At 46.0% G+C, this 25,271-nt stretch overlaps 1 protein-coding gene across 1 annotated transcript in view; it reads right to left on the bottom strand.

The window, feature by feature from the left end:
• The window catches only part of CEP78 (centrosomal protein 78), a 44,243-nt gene extending 19,271 nt beyond the window's left edge, over positions 1-24,972 (bottom strand). Inside the window, exons 1-9 of the mRNA XM_001511372.5 lie at positions 24,781-24,972; positions 15,050-15,313; positions 13,426-13,601; positions 13,216-13,288; positions 7,081-7,184; positions 5,496-5,670; positions 4,121-4,234; positions 3,833-3,897; positions 3,007-3,115 (exon numbers count right to left, since the gene is read on the bottom strand). Of these exons, the coding sequence (XP_001511422.2) occupies positions 3,007-3,115; positions 3,833-3,897; positions 4,121-4,234; positions 5,496-5,670; positions 7,081-7,184; positions 13,216-13,288; positions 13,426-13,601; positions 15,050-15,302 (1,069 nt within the window). The 5' untranslated portion in view covers positions 15,303-15,313; positions 24,781-24,972. The remainder of the gene's footprint in view (positions 1-3,006; positions 3,116-3,832; positions 3,898-4,120; positions 4,235-5,495; positions 5,671-7,080; positions 7,185-13,215; positions 13,289-13,425; positions 13,602-15,049; positions 15,314-24,780) is intronic.
• Positions 24,973-25,271: the final 299 nt, after the last annotated feature.

Genomic DNA, 25,271 nt, shown 5'->3' with positions numbered 1-25,271 from the left:
GAAAGGAGGGAAAATGCTCTTCTGATTTTGATATACACACAAGAAAACACTTTGGCAGTGAAACACCAGTGAAATAATTCTATCACTGCATTTTTGTTTCTACTTAGACACAGGGTGCGACAGACAACTGGGGCTCGATACTGTTAGGAATACAGTGAAAGGATAACTAAAGGAAGACATGTTAAGGATTCACATTTGAAAATTAAATTTCCTCATTGGTGTTACCGTGAGCATGCTTTAGATGATTAAAAGAAAAAGAATTCTTAAAATTTAATTATACGCTTCATTTTTCAATTTAACTGCCACATTCTAAAGAAATATCCAAGTTGGTTTTGGTTTACAATTCCCCTTTCCATTTCTAACACTAACTCAATGCTGTAAGCTAAATTTAAGAAATCACCAGGTATTTTTTTAACACGAAATCAAAAGCAACTTAATACGACTACTGGAGAAAGTTAAGATTTTTTTTCTTTTTTAAACTGCAAATGTAAATGTAGGCCTTAACTACATCATTTAAAGGGAGGCCATGTGAAATCTAGCTACTATGCCAGACTCTGGTTCAACAAGCTTACCTCTGTGTCTCCAAATTACTGTTGCAAATTTGAGAAAAGCCCAAGAAATAATATTTAATACCTTTTCAAAAGTTCAGTAATGCATTTCAACATTTTATACATTCCCCTTCTTGTTTAATTATTGTCTTTCATGTTATCCTAATACCATTAAGTACCATAGTTACAGTGTTTTGAATTTGGCCCGCTAAAGCAGATTCTGGATATAAATAATTAGGTTATCCGATTTCAGGACGTGCCATTTGCTATGTACATGGAAAAAAAAATATGGCAAACTACAATGAATAAATGTGTGCCATTCCAGAAAACGTGTCAGTAAAAAAGATTTCTCCTTATGGGCTGCTTGCTCTGCTTTTGGAACAATATAAATATTTTGAAATTAAACAACTGCTTGTCAAGAAGGTGGATCTATCCCTTTCAATTTAGTAATTCACACACCAAAAAAAAAAACCAAAAAAAAAAACCCACCCATAACAAACCCCCAACTCTCGTTCTGTGTGTTTTTCCACAACACTGGATGTTGGTTTGGAATGAGGGTTCGCTGCGCTTTTCTTAATCTTACACTGTTAAAATAAATCATACACTCAGGCCCTCCAAAAAACAATGCTTGGCTCACACACAATTAACACTTATGAATCCTCTAGGATAGAATAGTTTTGTCATTGTATGTTCTTTTAAGCACTAATCACACTGTGGGCAAAGAATATTTCATTCTAGCTCCTACCTTCCCAAAGACGCTCCACTGCAGCCGGAGACGGGCGGCCTCTTTTAATTCCACAAACGGAAAAATACGCATAGTCCTGTTTGATTCTCAGAGTAACTCAATCAAAAAAGAAACTTTCGCTCTTCTTTCTATTATAAAGGGGTGTTTTTTTGTTTTGGTTTTTTTTAACTTGGATAACTAAACCATAAAACCTGAGCAGGCAATCAAAATCAAGCAAATCTTCAAGCATAGAAAGAGATGGTGTTTCACTTTGGAATTTAGATTAGATTTGATTTAGTCCACTAAGTAATTCACCTAGTCCTTCTATACAGATAAATCTTGATACAAGACGTTATTTTACTGGGGGGAGCGGCAAGAGAGAGCACCTAATGATAATTGAGGCTCTGGAAGGGCTACAGTTGAAACTGAGACTCGCACCCATGCATAAAATGTACGCAGCCGACAATGGACTCTGCTGAGTAGAATTCTACAAACTACCCGATTTTTACTACATTAAAGAACTGTAAATTAGGCCCGTCACAATTCAATATTTACCTGCTTCCGGGAAACCTTAAACCCATCCCAAATATTTACCCTTTAATATTCCAATTATAGTAATTCCTCAAATAGACTCTTTTTCTTCTCTCAATCAGTCGCATTTAATGAGCGCTTACTGTGAAAACAGTACTAACCGTTTGGGCGAGTACAATATAACAGAGTTGGTAGACACGTTACCGGCTCACAGTGAGCTTACAGTCCAGGGGGGCAGGCAGACATTAATATAAAGAAATAAATTAGGGATATGGACATAAGTGCTGAGGGAGGAGTGAAAAAAGGGAGCAAATCCAAGTGCAAGGACGATGCAGAAGGGAGTTGGGACTAGAGGAAATGAAAGCTTAGTCAGGGAAGGCCTCTTGGAGGAGATGTAGCCTTCTCTCTAGTGAGGTCATCTGAGAAACCAGACTGTAAGCTCTTTGAGGGCAGAGATTCAGTCGACCTACTGTATTCTACTCTCCCATGTGCAGAATATAGTGCTCTGCACACAGTAAGTGATCAATCATTCAGTGGCATTTAGTGAGCAATCAGCCAGCCATTTATGAGAGGAGTTGAGATACTGCCTTCCTCTGAACGGACCCCAAAGGTTTTTGTTTTTCTCCCATAGTGTGGGGAAGGGCTTGGCTCTTCACTCACTCCATCTGGGAAGCAATGACAGTGAGGAAAAAGTTGAGGAAATTAGGGAAAGAACACTGACCATCAACGCAGAGGAGGAAAGCTTTCGTTCTTCTGCACTAAAGCAGAGCTCTTTGCATTAAGAGCTTATTGGGATCATCTCTGGCTATACTCCTGTGCTTTTGAGATGAGTTAAAGCTCAGAAGTAAACCATTAAAGGCCAGAACCTTTGTCCAAAACAGGCAAGACAAATTCTGCCCTCCCTGCAAGACTGGCTGCTAAAGTTTTTACCCTCATGCTTAGGGATTCTTAATCATAATTTTAATTTACTTTAACAAAATTAATCAATAGTCCATTCAATAATGTCCCATATCCCCAAACTCTTTTAATAGGTGATTAGATTTATTGTTACACTTAATAAAACGAACATCTAAAGTTGACTTGAAATGGCCATAATTTGTGGACATTAATCGGATGTTGCGAAACAGATTAGGACTTCAAAGCTCTTTCTCGGACCGTTTTGGGGCACCAAAAACTTGCAAAAGACATAAAAAAAAGGGTTACCAATACGAATAGTAGCTTTTCCTTTCCGACCACTTCCTAGAATTATAGTTCTTTTTTTCTGTTTGGTTTTGTAAAGATCCTTTAACGGTGTAGAGCTCAACCACTCGTACTAGAAAAAAATAAAATATGACATGTCAGTAACAGGCAATTTGGCATCAACCCATCATTATTACTCTCTTAACTCAGTGTGACCACTCACTCTAGATGAGTCCCACCACTAAACCTGGCTCAAATGTGGATCACGAATCTGCCTGGTCCTTTCCATGGGAGAATTCTCTCTTCCCTGTCTCATGTCATACAGAGGAGTTTGGCTACTGCCTTCGCTAACTCACGGAGTGGACCCAAATCTATATTAATACTATTAATATTAGAGAAGCAGCGTGGCCAACTGGATAGAGCACGGGCCTGGGAGTCAGAAGGACCTGGGTTCTAACCGTGCCTCAGCCACTTGTCTGCGGTGTGACCTTGGACAAGTCACTTCTCTGCGCCTCAGTTACCTCACAGGGAAAATGGGGATTAAGACTGTGAGCCCCATGTACGACAGGGACTGCGTCCAACCTGATAAGTTCCTATGTAACCCAGGACTTAGAACAGTGCCTGGCACATAGCAAGCACTTAACAAATATCATTAAATAATAGATCGCAGAGACTCCCCTTTTTTATGCTATCATTCGCAACAATATATTTGGCAAATTTAAAAATTGGAAAAAAGTAGAGGATGCCTCTTGTGCTTTCTAGTAGAAGCAAATAATCCCAATTGAATTTTATAAAAGGTAATAAGAACCCCAAAAACCTTCAAGAAAGATTAAAATAAAGTTACTTGTACCTCTGAATTAGCACTGCTTCCGTTCTGGATAATTTTTTTCATAATCCCTTTGATCAAAACAGGATCTAAAATAAAGCTATATTAATCAGTTTGTTTTCCAACACGTGTGATTTCTCTTAAAAAAAACCAAAACCCAAATCAAATGTTATTGACCCTTCCTCTGAGTCTGAAAGAATAGTTTTCTTCATAGTCACAGTAACCAAGTTTGATTACATTCTTACAAATTTCAACAAATATTTTTCCCATGCTCTGTCGATAGCAAGGAAGAAGAGAGAAAAAATAACTTACCAACCAGTGGATTTTTCCTTATGTCCAGAATAACCAATATCACATTAGACTCCAGAGCGTCTCGTAAGGCCATGGCTCCTTTATTGGCAATTCCACACTGCTGCAGATCAAGTGCTTGAAGCAACAAAAGCGAAAAATGCTTTGTTATGTGTATATATATACCTATTGGTAGCAATCTAAGAGAGGAACTCATCACAACTATGGTTTTTCAATGCCACTATAATCCTCAGTTTCCATTACTAAGGAGAACCAATCAATGGCATTTATCGAGCGCTTATTGTATGCAGCACACTCTGTACCAAGTGCTTGGGAGAAGACAGTACAACAGAGTTGGGAAACAGGTTCCCTGCCCACAAGGAGCTTACAGTCTAGAGGAGACAGGCATTAATGTAAATCAGTAAATTACGGATATGAACCTAAGTGCTGTGGCGCGGAGGGTAGGGTGAACACCAGTAGGACTTGAAGGACTTTAAGAGAAGAGACACCACACTGGCCACACTCATTTACCCAACCCGCCAGAGGTCCAATGATCAACAAGGCAGGAGTCTGCCCCAGGAGTCAGGGTGAAGAAGAGGGAGAGGGAAGAGAGAAAAATGAGGCTGCAGAGTGAGACAGCAGGGTTAAAGAGGAAGAAGACACGGGGGGAAACCACAGAGGAGCCCCATAAAAAGAAGGCCCCAGCAGGAGACAGCGCCCAGGTGAAGGCTGTAAGTGGCAGGAAATGTGCTGTGTTGCTGCCCGTTTGTCCAACAGTCCCCAGAGGAAAAAGAAAAACGCTCACGGAGAAGCTGCAGAGTCGACAGGCCCGGCTCTGGTCAGAGCCTCCATGGCGACTCTCAGCTGGGACTGGGTGTAAGACCATTTGAGGGGTCAGAGGCAGCCTCTCCTCCCCACCATTGTTTAGCAAGGGGGTAGTGGGGAGGGAGAAGACATGTGGCCGAGTGGGAAGAGCACGGGCTTGGGAGTCAGAAGACCTGGGTTCTAATCCTAGCTCTGCCATTCATCTGTGACCTTGGGCAAGTCACTTCTCTGGGCCTCAGTTCCTCATCTTCAAAATGGGGATCCAATATTTGTTCTTCCTCCTCCTTCGACTGTGAATCCCATGTGGGACCTGATGATCTTGCATCTCCTCCAGCACTTAGTACAGTGCTTGGCACAGAGTAAACTCTTAATACCACAATTACTATTATCATTATTTTTGTTATTACTAAGGCATGCACTGCTGCACCTCCTGGAGTTTCCTAGGGGAGGGGAAAAAGTGCCCCAGAGAGTCTCTTGAGTCACTGAAAACAGAAGGTCTCTGTTTGGAGTGACTAATCTATGAGCAATTAACTCCATGCTTGCCGTCAATGTGCTTTAGAGTTTTTCACCATACCTTTTAGCCACAAGTCCTCTCCAAGACATTCTGCAAGAATCCTTGCGCCATGATCACCAATGCGGGGGTTGCAATTAAGAGTGATCCGCCTCAAACCAGCCATGCAATCTAGGTCAGGCCTTCTATAGCGAAGACTCTCAGCCCATGCTTCACCACGTCTTTTGATGGCCTGGAACTTTGAAGATAGAAGAAAACCAAAATCAAGTCTTTAATTGTCCTTTGTGCAGGGGACTGGGGCAGGGCGGGGAGAGAAATCCCATTTATCCACGGATTTGGACATACCACTACAAGGAAGATTCCCTATGATGCAGGGAAGGCCTCCTGGAGGAAATATGATCTCAGAAGGGCAGTGAAGAAGCAACGTGGCCTAGTGGAAAGAGCACTGGCCTGGGAGTCAGAGGACCTGGGTTAATAATAATAATAATGTTGGTATTTGTTAAGCGCTTACTATGTGCCGAGCACTGTTCTAAGTGCTGGGGTAGACATAGGGGAATCAGGTTGTCCCATGTGGGGCTCACAGTCTTAATCCCCATTTTACAGATGAGGGAACTGAGGCACAGAGAAGTTAAGTGACTTGCCCACAGTCACACAGCTGACAAGTGGCAGAGCTGGGATTCGAACTCATGAGCCCTGACTCCAAAGCCTGTGCTCTTTCCACTGAGCCACGCTGCTTCTCATCCCGGGTTCTAATCCCGGCTCTGCCACTTGTCTGCTGTGTGACCTTAGGCAAGGCACTTCACTTCTCTGGGCCTCTGGGCCTGGGCCTCAGTTCCCTCACCTGCAAAATGAGGATTCAATATCTATTCTCCCTCCTACTTAGACTGGGAGCCCCATGTGGGACCTGATGATCTTGTACCTACCCCAGCGCTTAGTACAATGCTTGGCACAAAGTAGGCACTTAATAAATACCATAGTTATTATGGGGAGAGCTGTCATCTGTCGGCTACGAAGGGAGATGGGTGTGAGCATGAGGTCAGCAGCTGGGGATGAAGGAACCAGATACAGTCAGTACTAAACTCGAGAGGAATGCCTATTGTGCAGTGAGGTATAGCATGGCCTAACGGATACAGCCCGGGCCTGAGAGTCCGAAGGACCTCGGTTCTAATCCCAGCTCCACCACTTGTCTGCTGTGTGACCTTGGGCGAGTCACTTGACTTCTCTGGGCCTCGGTTATCTCATCTGTAAATGGGGATTAAGACTGTGAGCCCCAACTGGGACAGGGACTGTGCCCAACCTGATTAGCTCCTATCTAGCCCAGGGCTTAGGACAGGGCCTGGCACTTAGTGAGTGCTTAAATACAAAAGAAAAGAAAAGGTGTAGTGGGAGGAGAGAGTGGATAAACAGAAGAGGAAGAATTGATTGAATACTTCAAAGCTGATGTTTAGTTTTTGTTTCATGCAGAGACCATCAGCTAGTCCTTCTTGCTAGTTGCTTCTTGTTTCTTGCTTTAAATTCTCAAAGACAAAATTATAATGAATCATTTCTTAGAATTTCTATGTGGGACCGTATAACATTTGCGTCACAATTTTTATGTCATTCAGCAGTCCCTGAAATTGGTTTTGAACAAGCATAAGCATATGATTACCTTCAAAATGTTGGCCAAATGATCCGCTCCGTGCCATGTCAAATTACACCCGGTAAAATTGACGGTTTTCAGAGTAGTCGAGTTCTTTATACTTTGGCAGATTGCTAAGAAACAATAATTAAAACATGACTAAATAGGATGAAAGGCAGGCATATCTTGGATAGCTATTTGTTCTTTCCCAGGTCTCTCAAATTCAAGAGGTACTAATTACCAGCTCGCCATCCATACACGCTTAAAGCACCTACAAATATAGCATATAGTACACCCTTAGATTGTGAGTCCTGTGTAGGGCCGGGACTGGGTCCAACCTGATTAACTTGTATCTCCGCCGGCACTTAGTACAGTAGTGCTTGGCAAACGGTAAGTGATTAACAAGTAACATCATTGTTTTCATTATTATATAGTAGTCATGGCCATTTGAAATCAAACATTTCCAATTTGTAATTCTAGGTCAATATTGCCTACCTACTGAGAATTTGGAGACACAAAGGAAAAGAGTACCAGGTGTTGCAAACTAGCATGAGAGCATAACAAAGGGCAGTCTTTATGTGTGTGCATAAAAAAAAAAATGGTGGTATTTGTTAAGCACTTACTATGTGCAAAGCACTGTTCTAAGCGCTGAGGGATACAAGGTAATAATAATAATAATGTTGGTATTTGTTAAGCGCTTACTATGTGCAGAACACTGTTCTCAGCGCTGGGGTAGACACAAGGGAATCAGGTTGTCCCACGTGGGGCTCACAGTCTTAATCCCCATTTTACAGATGAGGTAACTGAGGCCCAGAGAAGTGAAGTGACTTGCTCACAGTCACACAGCTGACAAGTGGTGGAGCCTGAATTCGAACCCATGACCTCTGACTCCAAAGCCCGTGCTCTTTCCACTGAGCCACAAATCGATGTGCGGTTGGAATTATGGGGAGGAGGGGGTCTTCCCACATTCATTCAGTCGTGTTTATTAAGCGCTGTGTGTAGAGCACTGTACTGGGCGCTTGGAAAAGTACAATGATAAACAGTGACATTCATTGGCCTTTTCAGACACATGCTCATAGGTGAATCTCACTGAAAGTGATATCTTCAAGCACAAAGAACAAAAACAACTACATGAGGGCGAGAGAAAGGGGGGGGGGGGAGGGCAGAGAGAGAGTGAGGGAAGCGAATACCTTAATCCCATGTTTCTTAACTAAGAATTAGGAACCCCTGAAAGCAACACAAATTAGATGAGAGCTGGAACATTCAGAAAACCTGGTGGTAGCAGTAGTGGGACTTAATAGCATGTACTAAGCATCCACTGTTTTCAGAGCACTCCACTGAGCGTTTGGGAGGGTACGACAGAGTAAGCAGACACGAGTCCTGCCCTCGAGTTTCCGATCCAGATGCTAAAATAATTTACAGGCTCATTAGCATTGTAGGATCATTTATTTTTTTAATAGACATTTATCAGCTCTCTCGACCCATCCTGTCCTGAGCAGAAAAAGCTAAGCTGCTTTTATGGTTCACCTATTGAACTTTTCTTTTCTTTTCCGGCAGAGGGAAAGGGGGAGAGCGGTGAGGGGAACGAGAGCCATCACACGATTACAAGATAAAAATTTGAAAACCATTACTTTAAGGGCTTATTTAAGAATACCTAATTTCTTTCCTAGTTATTTTACCAGACTGGTTGGTTAATGTTTTATTTTGAATTTCACTACATTTTGAAAGCACGGTATTTCTATATTGACCTCTATTTTACAACAGTTTTCTTGGACCTGGTGTGCTCTTTCACTAAGGAGTGCCGAAGTCATACCCCAAATCTTTCCAAGAAATGGGTTTGGTAAATATCAAGTTTTCAAACATAAATAAATCAATGTTTCAAACCAGGGTAAACAAACTCATTTAATTATCCAGCAAATGAATGCATTACCCTTATTTTCATTCATTCATTCAATAGTATTTATTGAGCGCTTACTATGTGCAGAGCACTGTACTAAGCGCTTGGGATGAACAAGTCGGCAACAGATAGAGACAGTCCCTGCCGTTTGACGGGCTTACAGTCTAATCGGGGGAGACGGACAGACAAGAACAATGGCACTAAACAGCGTCAAGGGGAAGAACATCTCGTAAAAACAATGGCAACTAAATAGAATCAAGGCGATGTACAATTCATTAACAAAATAAATAGGGTAACGAAGATATATACAGTTGAGCGGACGGGTACAGTGCTGTGGGGATGGGAAGGGAGAGGTGGAGGAGCAGAGGGAAAAGGGGAAAATGAGGCTTTAGCTGCGGAGAGGTAAAGGGGGGATGGCAGAGGGAGTAGAGGGGGAGGAGGAGCTCAGTCTGGGAAGGCCTCTTGGAGGAGGTGATTTTTAAGTAAGGTTTTGAAGAGGGAAAGAGAATCAGTGTGGCGGAGGTGAGGAGGGAGGGCGTTCCAGGACCGCGGGAGGACGTGACCCAGGGGTCGACGGCGGGATAGGCGAGACCGAGGGACGGCGAGGAGGTGGGCGGCAGAGGAGCGGAGCGTGCGGGGTGGGCGGTAGAAAGAGAGAAGGGAGGAGAGGTAGGAAGGGGCAAGGTGATGGAGAGCCTTGAAGCCTAGAGTGAGGAGTTTTTGTTTGGAGCGGAGGTCGATAGGCAACCACTGGAGTTGTTTAAGAAGGGGAGTGACATGCCCAGATCGTTTCTGCGGGAAGATGAGCCGGGCAGCGGAGTGAAGAATAGACCGGAGCGGGGCGAGAGAGGAGGAAGGGAGGTCAGAGAGAAGGCTGACACAGTAGTCTAGCCGGGATATAACGAGAGCCCGTAACAGTAAGGTAGCCGTTTGGGTGGAGAGGAAAGGGCGGATCTTGGCGATATTGTAGAGGTGAAACCGGCAGGTCTTGGTAACGGATAGGATGTGTGGGGTGAACGAGAGGGACGAGTCAAGGATGACGCCGAGATTGCGGGCCTGCGGGACGGGAAGGATGGTCGTGCCATCCACGGTGATGGAGAAGTCTGGGAGCGGACCGGGCTTGGGAGGGAAGATGAGGAGCTCAGTCTTGCTCATGTTGAGTTTTAGGTGGCGGGCAGACATCCAGGTGGAGACGTCCCGGAGGCAGGAGGAGATGCGAGCCTGAAGGGAGGGGGAGAGGACAGGGGCGGAGATGTAGATCTGCGTGTCATCTGCGTAGAGATGGTAGTCAAAGCCGTGAGAGCGAATGAGTTCACCGAGGGAGTGAGTGTAAATGGAGAACAGAAGAGGGCCAAGAACTGACCCTTGAGGAACTCCAACAGTTAAAGGATGGGGGGGGGGAGGAGGCTCCAGCGTAGGAGACCGAGAATGATCGGCCAGAGAGGTAAGAGGAGAACCAGGAGAGGACAGAGTCCGTGAAGCCAAGGTGAGATAAGGTACGGAGGAGGAGGGGATGGTCGACAGTGTCAAAGGCAGCAGAGAGGTCAAGGAGGATCAGAATGGAGTAGGAGCCATTGGATTTGGCAAGAAGGAGGTCACGGGTGACCTTAGAGAGAGCAGTCTCGGTAGAGTGGAGGGGACGGAAGCCAGATCGGAGGGGGTCTAGGAGAGAATGGGAGTTAAGGAATTCTAGGCATCGATTGTAGACGACTCATTCTAAGATTTTGGAAAGGAAGGGTAGTAGGGAGATAGGACGATAACTGGAGGGGGAAGTGGGGTCAAGAGCGGGTTTTTTAGGATGGGGGAGACGTGGGCGTGTTTGAAGGCAGAGGGGAAGGAGCCCTTGGAGATTGAGTGGTTAAAAATAGAAGTTAAGGAAGGGAGGAGGGCAGGGGCGATGGTTTTAAGAAGGTGAGAGGGAATGGGGTTATTTGAGACGTTCAAACTCATACAAAAACTGCAGGACTTAAATGCCAACTGGTCATTTTAAAAGAAAATTTCCATGATTTCCCTTCCAATGACAGAATGATGGATGAGACTTTAGGACCGAGAACCTTCATGCAGGAATTGATTCTAGCGCTAGGGGTTTACCCAGCGCCACTCTCACTAAACACTAATTGGTCGTTTTAAAGTACAATTCAAAATAATAATAGTAATTATGATGTTAATATTTAGAGTGGTGTCCGTTAAGCGCCTACTATGTACCAAGCACTGTACTAAGCATTGGGGTAGAGCCGATATAAGCCGATTGGACACGGTCCTTGTCCCACATTGGGCTCCCAGACTAAGTAGGAGAGAGAACGGGTACTGAATCCCCAATTTAAAGATGAGGAAACAGAAGTACAGAAAAGCTAAGTGACATACCTGAGGTCACACAGGAGGAGAATATTGGAGCCGGGATTAGAACCCAGGTCTCTTGACTCACTGGCCTGTGCTCTTTCCACTTGGCCATGATGCTTCTCTCTATATAGCCACTTTCTAAAGTTTCCAGAATTCCTATTAAGTATGCATTTTTTTCTGAATTACTCCAATATTCTGTTCTCCACTTCTCCATCCCATGAATACCTCTGGCCTGGACTAGCTCTCCTTTGCCTCTAGGCCCCTCTAATGCATTTTTAGCACAGAGCACACATCTAAATTAAAAGTCGCTGCAGTAATAATAATAATGATAATAATGTTGGTATTTGTTAAGTGCTTACTATGTGCAGAGCACTGTTCTAAGCACTGGGGTAGATACAGGGTAATCAGGTTGTCCCATGTGAGGCTCAGTCTTCATCCCCATTTTACAGATGAGGGAACTGAGGCATGGAAAAGCTGAGTTGCCCATAGTCACACAGTAGCTAAGTAGCGGAGCTGGGATTAGAACCCAGGTCCTCTGACTCCCAGGCCAGTGCTCTTTCCACTAGACCACGCTGCTTCTCTTGTAGACGAAGTGGAAGAGTTCCACACCAGAGGAAGGACATGGGCAAGGGGTCGGTGGCAAGACAGACGAGATCGAGGTTCAGTACGAAAGGTTTGCATTAGAGGAGTGAAGTGTGCAAAGTGAGCTGTAGTAGGAAATCGCCAAAGTAGGACGGGGAGAGCCGATCGAGTGCTATATAGCTGATGGTAAGAAGTTTCTATTTGACGCGGAGGGGGATGGGCAACCACCGGAGGTTCTTGAGGATTGGTGACTCAAGGACTGAATGGTTCTTAAAAAAAACGATAAGGGCAGCAGAGGCAAGTATGGGCTGGAGTGAGGAGAGATGGGAGGCGGGGGGTGGGGGGGAAGGGTCAGCAACGAGGCTGATGCAACAGTCAAGGTGGGATAGGATGAGTGCTTGGATCATAGTAGTAAGTAGCATTTTGGATGGAGAGGAAAGGGTGGATTTTAGCATGTTGTGAAGGTCAAAGCGACAGGACTTGGTGACACACTTAATGTGTGGGTTGAACGAGTGAATTCAGTAGAGGATAATGTCAAGGTTACAAACTAGGGAGATAGGGAGGATAATGGTGTTGACCACAGTGACAGGAAAGTCAGGGGGAAAAAACAAGATTTGGATGTTCTGTTTTGGACCTGTTAAGTTTGAGGTGTCAGCAGTATGTCAGCTGTGTGACTTTTGGTGCCTCAGTTACCTCATCTGTAAAATGGGGATTAAGACTGTGAGCCCCACGTGGGACAACCTGATGACCTTGTATCTACCCAATGCTTAGAATAGTGCTTGGCGCATAGTAAGTGCTTAACAAATACCATTATGATGATGATGACGGAACTGAGGTCCAGAGTGTTGGAGATAGAAATGGGTCTGGGAGTTTTCAGGTGTGCTAGCAAAAGGAAAAGGTCCAGGGTTGTGGCTCAGAGTGCTGAATTGAGGCCAGGTGAGAAGAAGGCCAGGAATCAGGTTATCAAGTATCTTGCTAAACACCCTGTGGGCATGCAATCCCTTCTGCACAGCCTATGCACTTGGCTCTGTACCCCTTAAGAACTTGATATTCAACTATTAACCCCATATTCTCCCATCCCCACCACCATCTGAAAATTTCTCCCTGGATTGCTTCTTTCATCCAGGATGCTCTCCTTTCCCTCATGCATACGAACATCTCCCTTCTTTCAGTTCGATCAATCAGTGGTATTTTTTTGAGCACTTACTAGGTGCGGTACTAAGCACTTGGGAGAGTACGATTTCCAAAGTGGTGGTAGAAGTGAATTCAAAAATCACACCTGACCTAATGAAGCGATATAGGAGTAAAACAATCTCCAGGAAGAAAATGTTCACGTTTTAACTCACTTTTTACACCTCCATCTCCAATTGGACAATGAGCTAGAGAGAGATGCTCCAGAGAAGCTGATTTATTCAATCCCTTCATTGAAAACAATAAGCAGAGTTAGCTTTTGACACATGCCAGGAAGAATGTCTTTTAAAAACACCCTCTCCCCACCGCACAACTGGTCAACTGCTACTGCCTGCTCTCCTCAGGACATATTTCAGAAGCCATACCTGAGTTAAAAGGATTAAATCTTGTTCATTTAAAAGCAGCCCTTGTAGTTCCAAATTCTTTAGCACACTTGACACACTGAGGCAGCTTTTAATGGCTTTACACAGTTGAATAATAACATCTTGGGATCTAATTGCTGGAATTCGTCTTCTAGAGGAAGCTTTATATTTCTCAGAACCTAGAAAAGAAATTGGGAAATGGATTTCCTCAAGACTAAAAACCATTAGAGAAAATATGCAAGCAATAAGAAACTGTGATCTCAGCAACCTGTGGGAATACCATTTTCCCCATATGTGGGTTCGGCTCTTAGAGGACCTTTCAAAGTTTTATTAACTCTTTCTTGATCCACCAGGACACCCTTTGCCAAACTACTACCCAGTCAATCCACTATTACACCAGTGGTCGTAAACATTTAATGCACTTCCGAATGGGGAATATGGTCGATTCTCCTAAAACGTGGGGTTAGCATTCTTGAAGAACCCCACACCATAATTCTCTGGCCTTGACCGATGCTGTGCTCACACATCAGCAGGGAAGCAGCGTGGCTCAGTGGAAAGAGCACGGGCTTTGGAGTCAGGGCTCATGAGTTCGAATCCCAGCTCTGCCACTTGTCGGCTGTGTGACTGTGGGCAAGTCACTTAACTTCTCTGTGCCTCAGTTCCCTCATCTGTAAAATGGGGATTAAGACTGTGAGCCCCACGTGGGACAACCTGATTCCCCTATGTCTACCCCAGCGCTTAGAACAGTGCTCGGCACATAGTAAGCGCTTAACAAATACCAACATTATTATTATTACAACCGCTTTTACTGACACCATACTGCATTCTATAGGAAGCAGCGTGACCTAGTGGAAAGGGCCCAGGCTTGACAGTCTGAGACCTCGGTTCTAATTTCAGCTCCGCCACTTGTTGGCTGTGCAACCCTGTTGTTGGACCATATTCTCCCAAGTGCTTAGGACAGTGCTCTGCACACTGTAAGCACGGAATAAATACAGTTGAATGAATGAACAAACTTTGGGCAAGTCACTCACTTCTCTGTGTCTCACTTTCCTCATCTGTCGAATGGGGATCTAACGTGGCCTAGCGGAAAGAGCATGAGTCTCGGAGTCAGAGACCTGGGTTCTAATCCCGGCTCAACCACTTGTCTGCTGTGCGGCCTTGGCCAAGTAACATAACTTCTCTGTGCCTCAGTTTCCTCATATTAAATCCTACCTCCTTCTACTTAGACTGCGAGCCCCATGAGAGACAGGGACTGTGTCCAACCTGATTATCTTGTACCCACCCCAGTGCTCAATGGATATCACAATTATCATTATTATTATCCACTCAGAAGCATATTTTTGAAAGAACATTCCCTAATCCCATAACTACGTTCTAACCAAAACACATGATACGGAGAACTGACTGTACCTTCCTGATAAGATATGGCTCATGATATGCCAAATGAGAAAGGATGAGTAAAGAGTACCTAAAATAAAGTACATTTATTAAAGTCAAGGATTTGCTCTCTCCAAGGGCATTCTAGAATCCAAAAAGTTCCATTTTGGATGTGCTTAAAAAGCCATATTGCCTCCCTATCAAACAAAGCCACAGGCATTTGGATAAGATTCACATTTGAATGGCAGACCTGTTTCTCCACAAATTGGTTGGTACCAGCTCCTTATTGCTATAGAGGTCAGATTTTTATCAATCGCAAGAGCATTCAGTAAGGGTGTCCAATCGGCAACTTTGATATGATCTGCGTTGAAATCAAGAATTCCTTCTTCCAGATGAGCTTTCACTCCTGGTAGCGGAACACAGTCGTTAAGTGCGCAGAGGTAGTCGTAGCGCAAGAAAAAGTCAAAGGCACTTTCTCTCCGGAGTTTCACAGAGTCAATCATCTCTTGGTAATCTAGGGACAAAAAGGAAGGCACAGGTGCATTTTCACTAATCAGCAATAACTGCAATATCATCTTTCTGGTACTTTTAGAACTATTAAAAAAAAATCCCTCAAGGGAACTCAAGTAGTCTCCGGATTTACAATCGAAATGCTTTGTGAAAACCGTGTCAAGTCAACACAGAAATAGGAACCCATTTTCAATCAACCAATACCAACGGTACTGAGTGTCTATTCTGTGCAGAGCTCTCTTCTAAGCACTTGGGAGAGTACAATACAGTAGATATGATCCCGGCCCAAAAGAGGTTGTTGGTGACCTTGGAGAGCCGTTTCAGTGGAGTGGAGGGGGAGGAAGCCAGATTATAGTGGGTCATCTATTTCAGAGTAATATAGTAAAATTATATATATATATATATACATATGTGTGTGTGTACATATATATGCATATATTCACATACCACATACACTAATATATCGAGCCGCAGAGGTTATACAATAGGGTGGTCATTTTTAGTTCACTGGAAGCGAAATGGATGTATGACCCTCCCTGATCAACTGCTCTCCCCCTTCTCCACCCCCCACTCTCTAAACTCTCACCCCTTTGCCCCATTGTGGCTTTTTTGTTTCCCCATTTCCCTGCAACTCCTGTGAGTCCCCCAATAGTCCCCACATCCTCAAAGCTAGTGCCATGAAGGAGGCTAGTGTTGTAAACTTGTAAACTCACATGGTGTAAATCTGAAACAGGGTATAAATTTAGAAATGTCACTGGCTCCACTCATCATAATTCAAAACACCATAATTGTCCTATGGATGGAAAATGACGCAGCCAACGGTGAATATTCTTAATGCATTCTTTTGTAAAATAGCCCCCGCAAGCCCAGTTTATGAATTAAAAAGTTTGAAAACGATACACAAGACTACCTTGCTATAAAGAAGACCAACCCGATAACAAAAGTGAAGTAGAGAACTGATCCAATTTTCCAGATCATTCAAGCAATAAATCCTGGCTAATATCAGCTCCGTCACTTGCCCGCTGTGGGCCCTTGGGCAAATCACTTCACTTCTCTGTGCCTCAGTTTCCTCAACTGCAAAATGGGGATTAAATACCAGTTCTCCCTCCTACTTAGACCTTGAGCCATGTGGGACAGGGAATGCCTCTGGTTTAATGATTAACTTGTATCTAACTCTGTTGTACTGCCCTCTCCCAAGTGCTTAGTACAGTGCTCTGCACGCAGTAAGTGCTCAATAAATATCATGGATGATGATCTACCCCAGCGCTTATAACAGTACCCGACACAAAAACGCTTAATACCATTAGAAAAAAAAAAGTACCCTCATCCACCTCCATTAGCCAGTGAAAGTTCTTTCTAGTCAAAAGGCTAACAGGAATTCAGTGGTCAGACTAGACTCCAGAAAATCCCAACAAGCATCTCTATGATGTTTCAGTTCAGTTCTCGAATTGTGGATCTGCATCTCCAAAGACAACATCCGCAAAAGAGAATGTGGAGTTGTGAGAAAACAGACTTGATTAGCTATCCACGGCCTTAATGTCTCTATAAAGTTGGTGAATAAAGTGCGAAGTTTCCAGAGGTCAAATGAAATATAGATTTAGGCAAGAATGGAAAAGGCATTAACAAACCAAAGAGACAAATTTGCAACAGAGTATCAGAGAAGTTACTGAGTGTAGTCTTTCTACTCATTTTGAGAATGAATTTGAGAAATGAATTGCAGAAGGAAAACCTACCACAGCAGCAAGCTTGTCAGGCTGGAAGACTCTGGAAATATTTCAAAATTAAAATGCCAAGAATGTGCTTTATAGAGAAAACAATGAAAACCCTGAAGCTTCCTGACCTGAGATTTACATCACTTTCATTTGAATTTAATTCATCTTGATCATGGAGGACAGCAGAAAGGCAAGGAAAAAAAAATGGATGAATCTGCTCCAAATTAAGCCAAAAGGAGAAAAAAAAATCTCACTAATGGCTTTCTTTACTCTCCAATATAAAAGAGTGAAAACAGCAGAGCAGTAGATGTAGTAGAGGGTGTGAGGAAGAAAAATGTTAGCCCTTCTTGAGCATCACAAACTCATCATTCATTCATTCAACAGTATTTACTGAGCGCTTACTATGTGCACAGCACTGTACTAAGCACTTGGAATGTACAAATCGGCAACAGATACAGTCCCTGCCCACTGATGGGCTTACAGTCTAATCGGGGGAGAGAGGCTCCCAGAATTGTCCTAGCCAACCAAACATCTTTCAAATCACAGTCAATCAACGGCATTTATTGAGCGCTTCCTGTGTGCAGTGCACTGTATTAAGCACTTGGGAGAGTACAATACAAGAGAGTTAGTAGGCATGTTCACTGCCCATAAAGGAGCTTACACTCTAGCCAGGATAGGTTCAAGATTAGCTCGCCCGGAGGGCTATGGTCCTTCAGGCCCTTCCAATTTCATTCTACATCCTCAGGGCAGGGCCCTCATATCTGTCTCCCCCTCTAGACTGTAAGCTCCCTGTGGACAGGCATGGTGTCTCCCGACTCTATAGTACAGCTTGGCTTAGTGGAAAGAGCATGGGCTTGGGAGTCAGAGGTCAGGGGTTATAATCCTTTCTCCGCCAATTGTTTGCTGTGACCTTGGGCAAGCCACTTACCTTCTCTGTGCTTCAGTTCCCTCATCTGTAAAATGGGGATTAAGACTGGGAGCCCCACGTGGGATAACCTGATTACCTTGTATCTACCCCAGCGCTTAGAACAGTGCTTGGCACATAGTAAGCACTTTATTATTATTATTATCATTATTATTACTGTACTCTCCCAAGTGCTTAGTACCGTGCTCTGCATACAGTAAGTGCACAATAAATATAACTGATGAGGGACGGACTGGGGAGGGTTGGACGGTCTAGAAATAGCATATGCTAAATGGCAGGAGGCTTTAACACCTCCTGGACTATTTGACCATGGTCCAGCTACAATGACAACCACCCACAGGCTATCGCTCCTCTACATGAAACCCCACTGCCAGATGATAAGAGCATTTGATGAACCTGTGCAGTGGAAAGTACAGTCAAGTACAGAGATACAGTACTGGTTTGTCTTCTCAAGATCACTAATGCAGACTCATTTACAAGCCAAGCTTTTAGGAAATCATTCTCCTCCAAAGCTTCACTCTATTTGAGAATTCAAAAGGTGATTTACTAAGCATTTCGAAGACAATGGAAAGGCAACTCTAGTAGTTGAGAATACTTTCCGGGGTCTCTGCTGTCCTGAGGTACCCCACGCTGCAGACCTGTTGGCGGAGAGGGAGACAACCTAATCTAGCCTAGGCCCTCAAAATGCAGTGAAAAATCTGGGGTCTGGTCCCCAGTTCTTCAAACGTTTGCCTGGCACTACAAAATGTTCAAGGTAAAAAGATGTGGACTCTTTCAAAGTCTCCTAGGTGTGGGAGGCCCTAGTTTTGCAGGTATGACACATTTAAATATCTCTCAGTTCACCTTTTTTTTCTTAAATGTCATTTGTTGAGCGTTTGCCATGTACCAGGCATTGTACTAAGTGCTGGAGGTAGACAAAAGCTAATCATGTTGGACACAGTCCAACTCCCTCAGCCTTAATCCCCATTTTGCAGAAGAGGTCACTGAGACCCAGAGAAGCCAAGTGGCTTGCCCAAGATCACACAGCAGACAAGTGGTGGAGCCGGGATTAGAACTCCAGTCCTCTGATTCCCAGGTCCAGGGTCTTTCCAATAGGCCATGCTGCTTCACCATCCTCTGAGCATCCAAAGGAAGAGGCTGCCAAATCAGAGATGGACATGTAATATTGATGGTACTTGTTAAGCACTTACTGCATACCAGGCATTGTACCAAGACCTGGCGTAGATACCAGATCATCAGGTTGGACACAGTCCCTGTCCCACGTGGGGCTCATGGTCTTAATCCTCATTTTGCAGATGAAGTGACTGAGGCCCAGAGAAGTGAAGTGACTTGCCCAAGGTCACACAGCAGACAAGTGCTGGGATTAGAACCCAAGTCCTCCTGACTCTCAGGCCCGGGCTCCATCCCCTAGGCCACGCTGCTTCTCATGTAGTTGACCCATTCACTCCACTCCCCCTTGCTACTTAGCGAGCAGCGGACAGGAAGCAGAATTTGGGGTTAGAGTGGGAGGAAGCCTTTCCCAGCCAACCCGATTTGATTTAGCTCTGTCCGAGCCTGGCCCAGTTCCAGAGGCTCAGGTCCCCAGGGTTCTGCATTCCAGGCCTGCCCCTAGAGGCTTTAAAAAAAGAAAACTGTCACCAAGCAATTACAGACACAAGACATTTTAGTGGAAAAATCCTGCTCTATGGAATTACAAACTTCCAGTTCTTCTTGTCCTGTTACAGCAGGGGTCAGGAACCGATGACCCGCAAGCCAGATCTGGTTCTTTACGGCAGCAGATGTGGTCTCCGGCACAGGCGCCCAGCCCGTGGGTGGACTCCGCATCTGCACGGCTTTCTGGGCAGGAAGCAGCTCTCTGCCCCGCCCCTCTTGACCGGAAAGGGGCCAAGGTGGGGGAGGGAGAGAGTCGCCATGGTGGTTCCAATCCCTGTCTCCGGTGGGGTCCCCACAGTCCTCACTGGACGGCAAGGCACATCGGAGAGGCTCTTGTCCTTCTCCCTCCTCCCGACCCGGGGCCCGCACAATCAACAACAGCACCGAGGTTGTCCGGCCCAAGTGGGCAAGAAAGGGGAATGCCCAACCACACACACACTCTCTCTCCCTCTCAGACGCTGGGTGCTGTGTATAAAGGTGGTGGGGGCAGCAGTTAGCAGGGAAGTGTGGGGGCAGGAAGCCAGGATGGCCCCAGCGCCAAGCACCGCACTCCCCACTCCCGGTTGGGCTACGGTGAACTGCTTCCAGGCAGGGGCCACCCGGACGAGGCTCCGCACATTCCAAGGCTGTCGGAGGAAAAAATACACCCCACTGGACACGAACCGGGTCCAGAGTGGCTCTGACGGTCCAAGAGGAGGAGAAAAAAGAGGAGGAGAAGGGGGTGAGTGAAATGTGGCAACAGCAGGCATGAGGCTTTGCCACTCTGGCACCTCCCCTCCCCAACTCGCCAAATAAATCGGGAACAAGTTTGTTCGTTCTTTTTCCCTTTCCGCACCCCCCTCCCCCCAACTTTTCTTTTCTCCTCTCTGGTCGTCTTTGGTTTACGATCAGCTCTCCGCATATCAATTTCTCAAAGATTTCATTTACAATGACTCCCGCGCAGGAATAAGTTGGAGACCCTTGTGTAACAGGATAAATCCAGAACTTACAGGTAGCACCAAGTAAGCGTGGCCTAGTGAAAAGAGTATGGGCCTGGGATTCAGAGGACCTGGGTTCTGCTCCCAGCTCTGCCAACTGCTTACTGCGTGATCTTGGGTGAGTCACTTAATTTCTCTGTGCCTCAGTTTCCTCAACTGTAAAATGGGGATGAAATCCTTCTCCCTCCTAATTAGACTGTGAGCCCCACGTAGGACAGGAACCGTGTCCAACCTGATAAAGTTGTATCTACCCCAACCCTTAAAACAATGCGCGACGCGTAGTAAGAATACTGGCTCCAGCGCTTCCCCTGGCTCTCTAGAGGTAGAATGGGACTTAGAGATAAATAACTCATTTCCAGATTGATGATTATTTAGTAATCTAGAAAGAAAGCCTACTGAAGGCCCATCTCCTCTAAGAGGCTGTCCCTAACCAGGCCCTCCTTTCCTCTTCCTCCTCTCCCTTCTGCATCACCCTGACTTGCTCTCTTCATTCATTCCCTGCCTCCCAGCCCCACAGCACTTACGTCCATATCTGTAATGTATTTATTCATTCATTCAATAGTATTTATTGAGTGCTTACTATGTGCAGAGCACTGTGCTAAGCGCTTGGAATGAACAAGTCGGCAACAGATAGAGACAGTCCCTGCCCTTTGACGGGCTTACAGTCTAATCGGGGGAGACAGACGAGAACAATGGCAATAAATAGAGTCAAGGGGAAGAACATCTCGTAAAAACAATGGCAACTAAATAGAATCGAGGCGATGTACATTTCACTAACAAAATAAATAGGGTAATGAAAATATATACAGTTGAGCAGATGAATACAGTGCTGAGGGGATGGGAAGGGAGAGGAGGAGGAGCAGAGGGAGATGGGGGGAAAAGAGGGTTAAGCTGCAGAGAGGTGAAGGGGGGGGTGGTAGAGGGAGTAGAGGGGGAAGGGGAGCTCAGTCTAGGAAGGCCTCTTGGAGGAGGTGAGTTTTAAGTAGGGTTTTGAAGAGGGAAAGAGAATCAGTTTGGCGGAGGTGAGGAGGGAGGGCGTTCCAGGACCGCGGGAGGACGTGGCCCGGGGGTCGACGGTGGGATAGGCGAGACCGAGGGACGGTGAGGAGGTGGGCGGCAGAGGAGCGGAGCGTGCGGGGTGGGCGGTAGAAAGAGAGAAGGGAGGAGAGGTAGGAAGGGGCAAGGTGATGGAGAGCCTCGAAGCCTAGAGTGAGGAGTTTTTGTTTGGAGCGGAGGTCGATAGGCAACCACTGGAGTTGTTTAAGAAGGGGAGTGACATGCCCAGATCGTTTCTGCAGGAAGATGAGCCGGGCAGCGGAGTGAAGAATAGACCGGAGTGGGGCGAGAGAGGAGGAAGGGAGGTCAGAGAGAAGGCTGACACAGTAGTCTAGCCGGGATATAACGAGAGCCCGTAATAGTAAGGTAGCCGTTTGGGTGGAGAGGAAAGGGTGGATCTTGGCGATATTGTAAAGGTGAAACTGGCAGGTCTCGGTAATGGATAGGATGTGTGGGGACAACGAGAGAGACAAGTCAAGGATGACACCGAGATCGCGGGCCCGAGAGACGGGAAGGATGGTCGAGCCATCCACGGTGATAGGGAAATCTGGGAGAGGACCGGGCTTGGGAGGGAAGATGAGGAGCTCAGTCTTGCTCATGTTGAGTTTTAGGTGGCGGGCCGACATCCAGGTGGAGACATCCTGGAGGCAGGAGGAGATGCGAGCCTGAAGGGAGGGGGAGACGACAAGGGCAGAGATGTAGATCTGCGTGTCATCTGCGTAGAGATGGTAGTCAAAGCCGTGAGAGCGAATGAGTTCACCAAGGGAGTGAGTGTTAATGTCTGTCTCTCCCTCTACCCTGTAAGCTTGTCGTGGGCAGGGCATGTGTCTATTTATTGTTATCTTGTACTCTCCCAAGCACTTAATACAGTGCTCTGCACACAGTAAGCACTCAACAGAAACGAGTGAAAAATGAATGACCTCGTCCGATCTGACTCTAACCTATCTACCCCAGGGTTCGGCACATTGTTTGTGTTTACCAAATATCACTATTGTAATCCAAAATAAAGAGTTGGTGCTCCTGCAAAACTTCTCACATTATAAGTACTCAGAAGATGTTATGACTGACTGATCACATTCAGGTTCACGTGCCTTATTTTTCATAATTATGGGTTATGTCTTCCTTTAGGTAAACTTTATGTTTCAATAGCACCGTAGTTCCTTACGATGCATATGACAATTAAAGATTAATTTGTGAACCTTGTTTGACAGCCTGGTTAGAGTGGACAATAGTATACACAATCACTTCTGGTAGCAACTCCTGATCTTATTTATCCAGACTTAGTAAATTGTACATTCAATTATTTATTTCGATTACCCTATGTGACAATCATTTTATGCCTGGCTCCTCCAATAGAGTATAAACTCCTTTTAGGCAGGGAGTGTATCACTTACTTGTTTTGTACTTTCCACCAGTGCTTAAAAAAGAGCACTGCACCGAGCGGATATTCAACAAATACTATTTCTGCAACAACCCCCACCCGGTTTTGCAACCCCGTCCAAAAATATGTGCACACCTCAATTCGAGAAGCAGTGCGGCCTAGTGGGCTGGGCACAGGCCTGAGAGTCAGAAGAACCTGGGTTCTAATCCAGCCTCTGCTGCTTGTCGGCTGTGTGACCTTGGGCAAGTCACTTAACTTCTCTGTGGCTCTGTTACATGGGGATTAAGACTGTGAGCCCAGTTTGGGGAATGGATTGGGTCCAACTTGATTAGCTTGGACCTTCCCCAATGCTTACTATAGTGCCTGGCATGCAGTAAACACTTAAATACCATAAATAATAATTGTGGTGCTATTATAATGTGGTATTATTACTGGAACGCCCTCCCTTCCTTAAATCCGACAATTACTCTCCCCTCTTCAAAGCCTTATTTATCTAGTAATCTAGATTAATTATAAAGGCTCATCTCCTCCAAGAGGCCTTCCCAGACTAAGCTCCTCTTCTTCATCTCCCATTCCATACTGCATCGCCCTGACTTGCTCCCTTTACTCTCCCAGCCCCGCAGCACTTAGGTAGATTATAGCCGTAATTTGAATTATTCGGATCGATGTCCGTGTCCCGCCCCCCTCAGATTGTGAGCTCGTTGTGGGCAGGGATTGGCTCTATTTTTGTATTGTTCTTACTCGAGCGCTTGGTACAGTGCTCTGCACACAGTAAACGCTTAATAAATACGATGAATGAATGAATATCATTTTGTTAAGCTCTATGTGCCAGGCACAGTATTAAGCATCGGGGTGGACGCAAGCAAATGGTGGTTTGGGACAGGGATTGGGAGGGGCTCCAGATGAGGTCACCGAAGCCCCGAAAAGTGAGGTGACTTGCCCAAAGTCACACTGAGGACAACGTGGCCCAGTGGAAAAAGTCCAGGCTTAGGAGTCGGAGGTCATGGGTTCTAATCCCGGCCCCGCCACCTGTCAGATGTGTGATTTTGAGTAAGTCACTTCAATTCTCGGTGCCTCAGTTCCCTCATCTGTAAAATGGGGATGAAGACTGTGAGCCTCACGTGGGACAAACTGATCACCCTGTATCTCTCCCAGCGCTTAGAACAGTGCTCGGCACATAGTAAGCGCTTAATAAATGCCACCATTATTATTATACTCCTCTGTGCCTCAGTGACCTCATCCATAAAATGGGGGTGAAGACTGTGAGCCGCACGTGGGACAACCTGATTCCCCTGTGTCTCCCCCAGCGCTTAGAACAGTGCTCAGCACATAGTGAGTGCTTAACAAAAAAGCATCATTATTATTATTAATTGGGGGGGAGAGGATTAGAAGCCATGACCTTCTGCTTCCCGGGCCTGTACTCTATCCACTCTACCATGCTGCTTCTCTGCTAACGACGATGCTAATAATAATAGAAGTTGGGTGTCGTCGCCTCGGTGGCGTTTGGCCCCTCACGAAACTGGCTAATCCGGGTCCAGAGCGGCCCCGACCCGTCACGACAGCATAAAAAAGGGAAGTCTGTGTGATCTATTATTTAGTGACATTTGTTAAGTGCTCGCTGTGTGCCAGACACTGTTCTAAGTGCTGGGTTAGACCATGTCCAACCTCATCGGTTTCTATGTAACCCAGCCCTTCGACCCCTTGTTGCCGTGTCCTCTCCCGACTGAGCCCGGGGGCTTCCCTCAGTTCCCGAACGAGGGCCCTTACCGGGGGCCTGGAGGCAGACGCCGGCTTCTTTTATCAAAGAGCGGGGGCTTCTCGACGAAAGGTGGGCTCTGCCGGGCGGCCGGCGGCGCGTGGAGCCGTCTCATCGGTTTCCCGGCCGCCCGTTGGCCGCTCGCGCCGCCACTCCCACCAGCCCTCGGGGCAGCCGAGGTCTGGGTTCGCCTCCTTCCCCGCCTCCGAGACGGCGGGCCGAGAAGGGGGAGGGCGGAAGGAAGGAGAAGTGGGGCCGCGCGCCACCTCGCGCCACCGGTCAGTGCGCTTGCGCGGCCGCGCCACCGCGCGCCGCTGGCCAGTGGCCTTGCGCGGCCGCGGGAGGGCGGTGGGGGTTGCGTGGTCGGGGGATCTTGGACCTAGCGTTTAGAGAAGCAGCGTGGCTCAGTGGCAAGAGCCCGGGCGTGGGAGTCGAAGGTCATGGGTTCGAATCCCGGCTCTGCCACTTGTCGGCTGGGTGCCGGGGGGCAAATCACTTCGCT

This window comes from Ornithorhynchus anatinus, chromosome X5, assembly GCF_004115215.2.
Source record: "Ornithorhynchus anatinus isolate Pmale09 chromosome X5, mOrnAna1.pri.v4, whole genome shotgun sequence".
Lineage (NCBI taxonomy): Eukaryota > Metazoa > Chordata > Mammalia > Monotremata > Ornithorhynchidae > Ornithorhynchus > Ornithorhynchus anatinus.
Note: the sequence above shows the minus strand (reverse complement) of the source record. Positions and strands in the feature narration are given on the sequence as shown.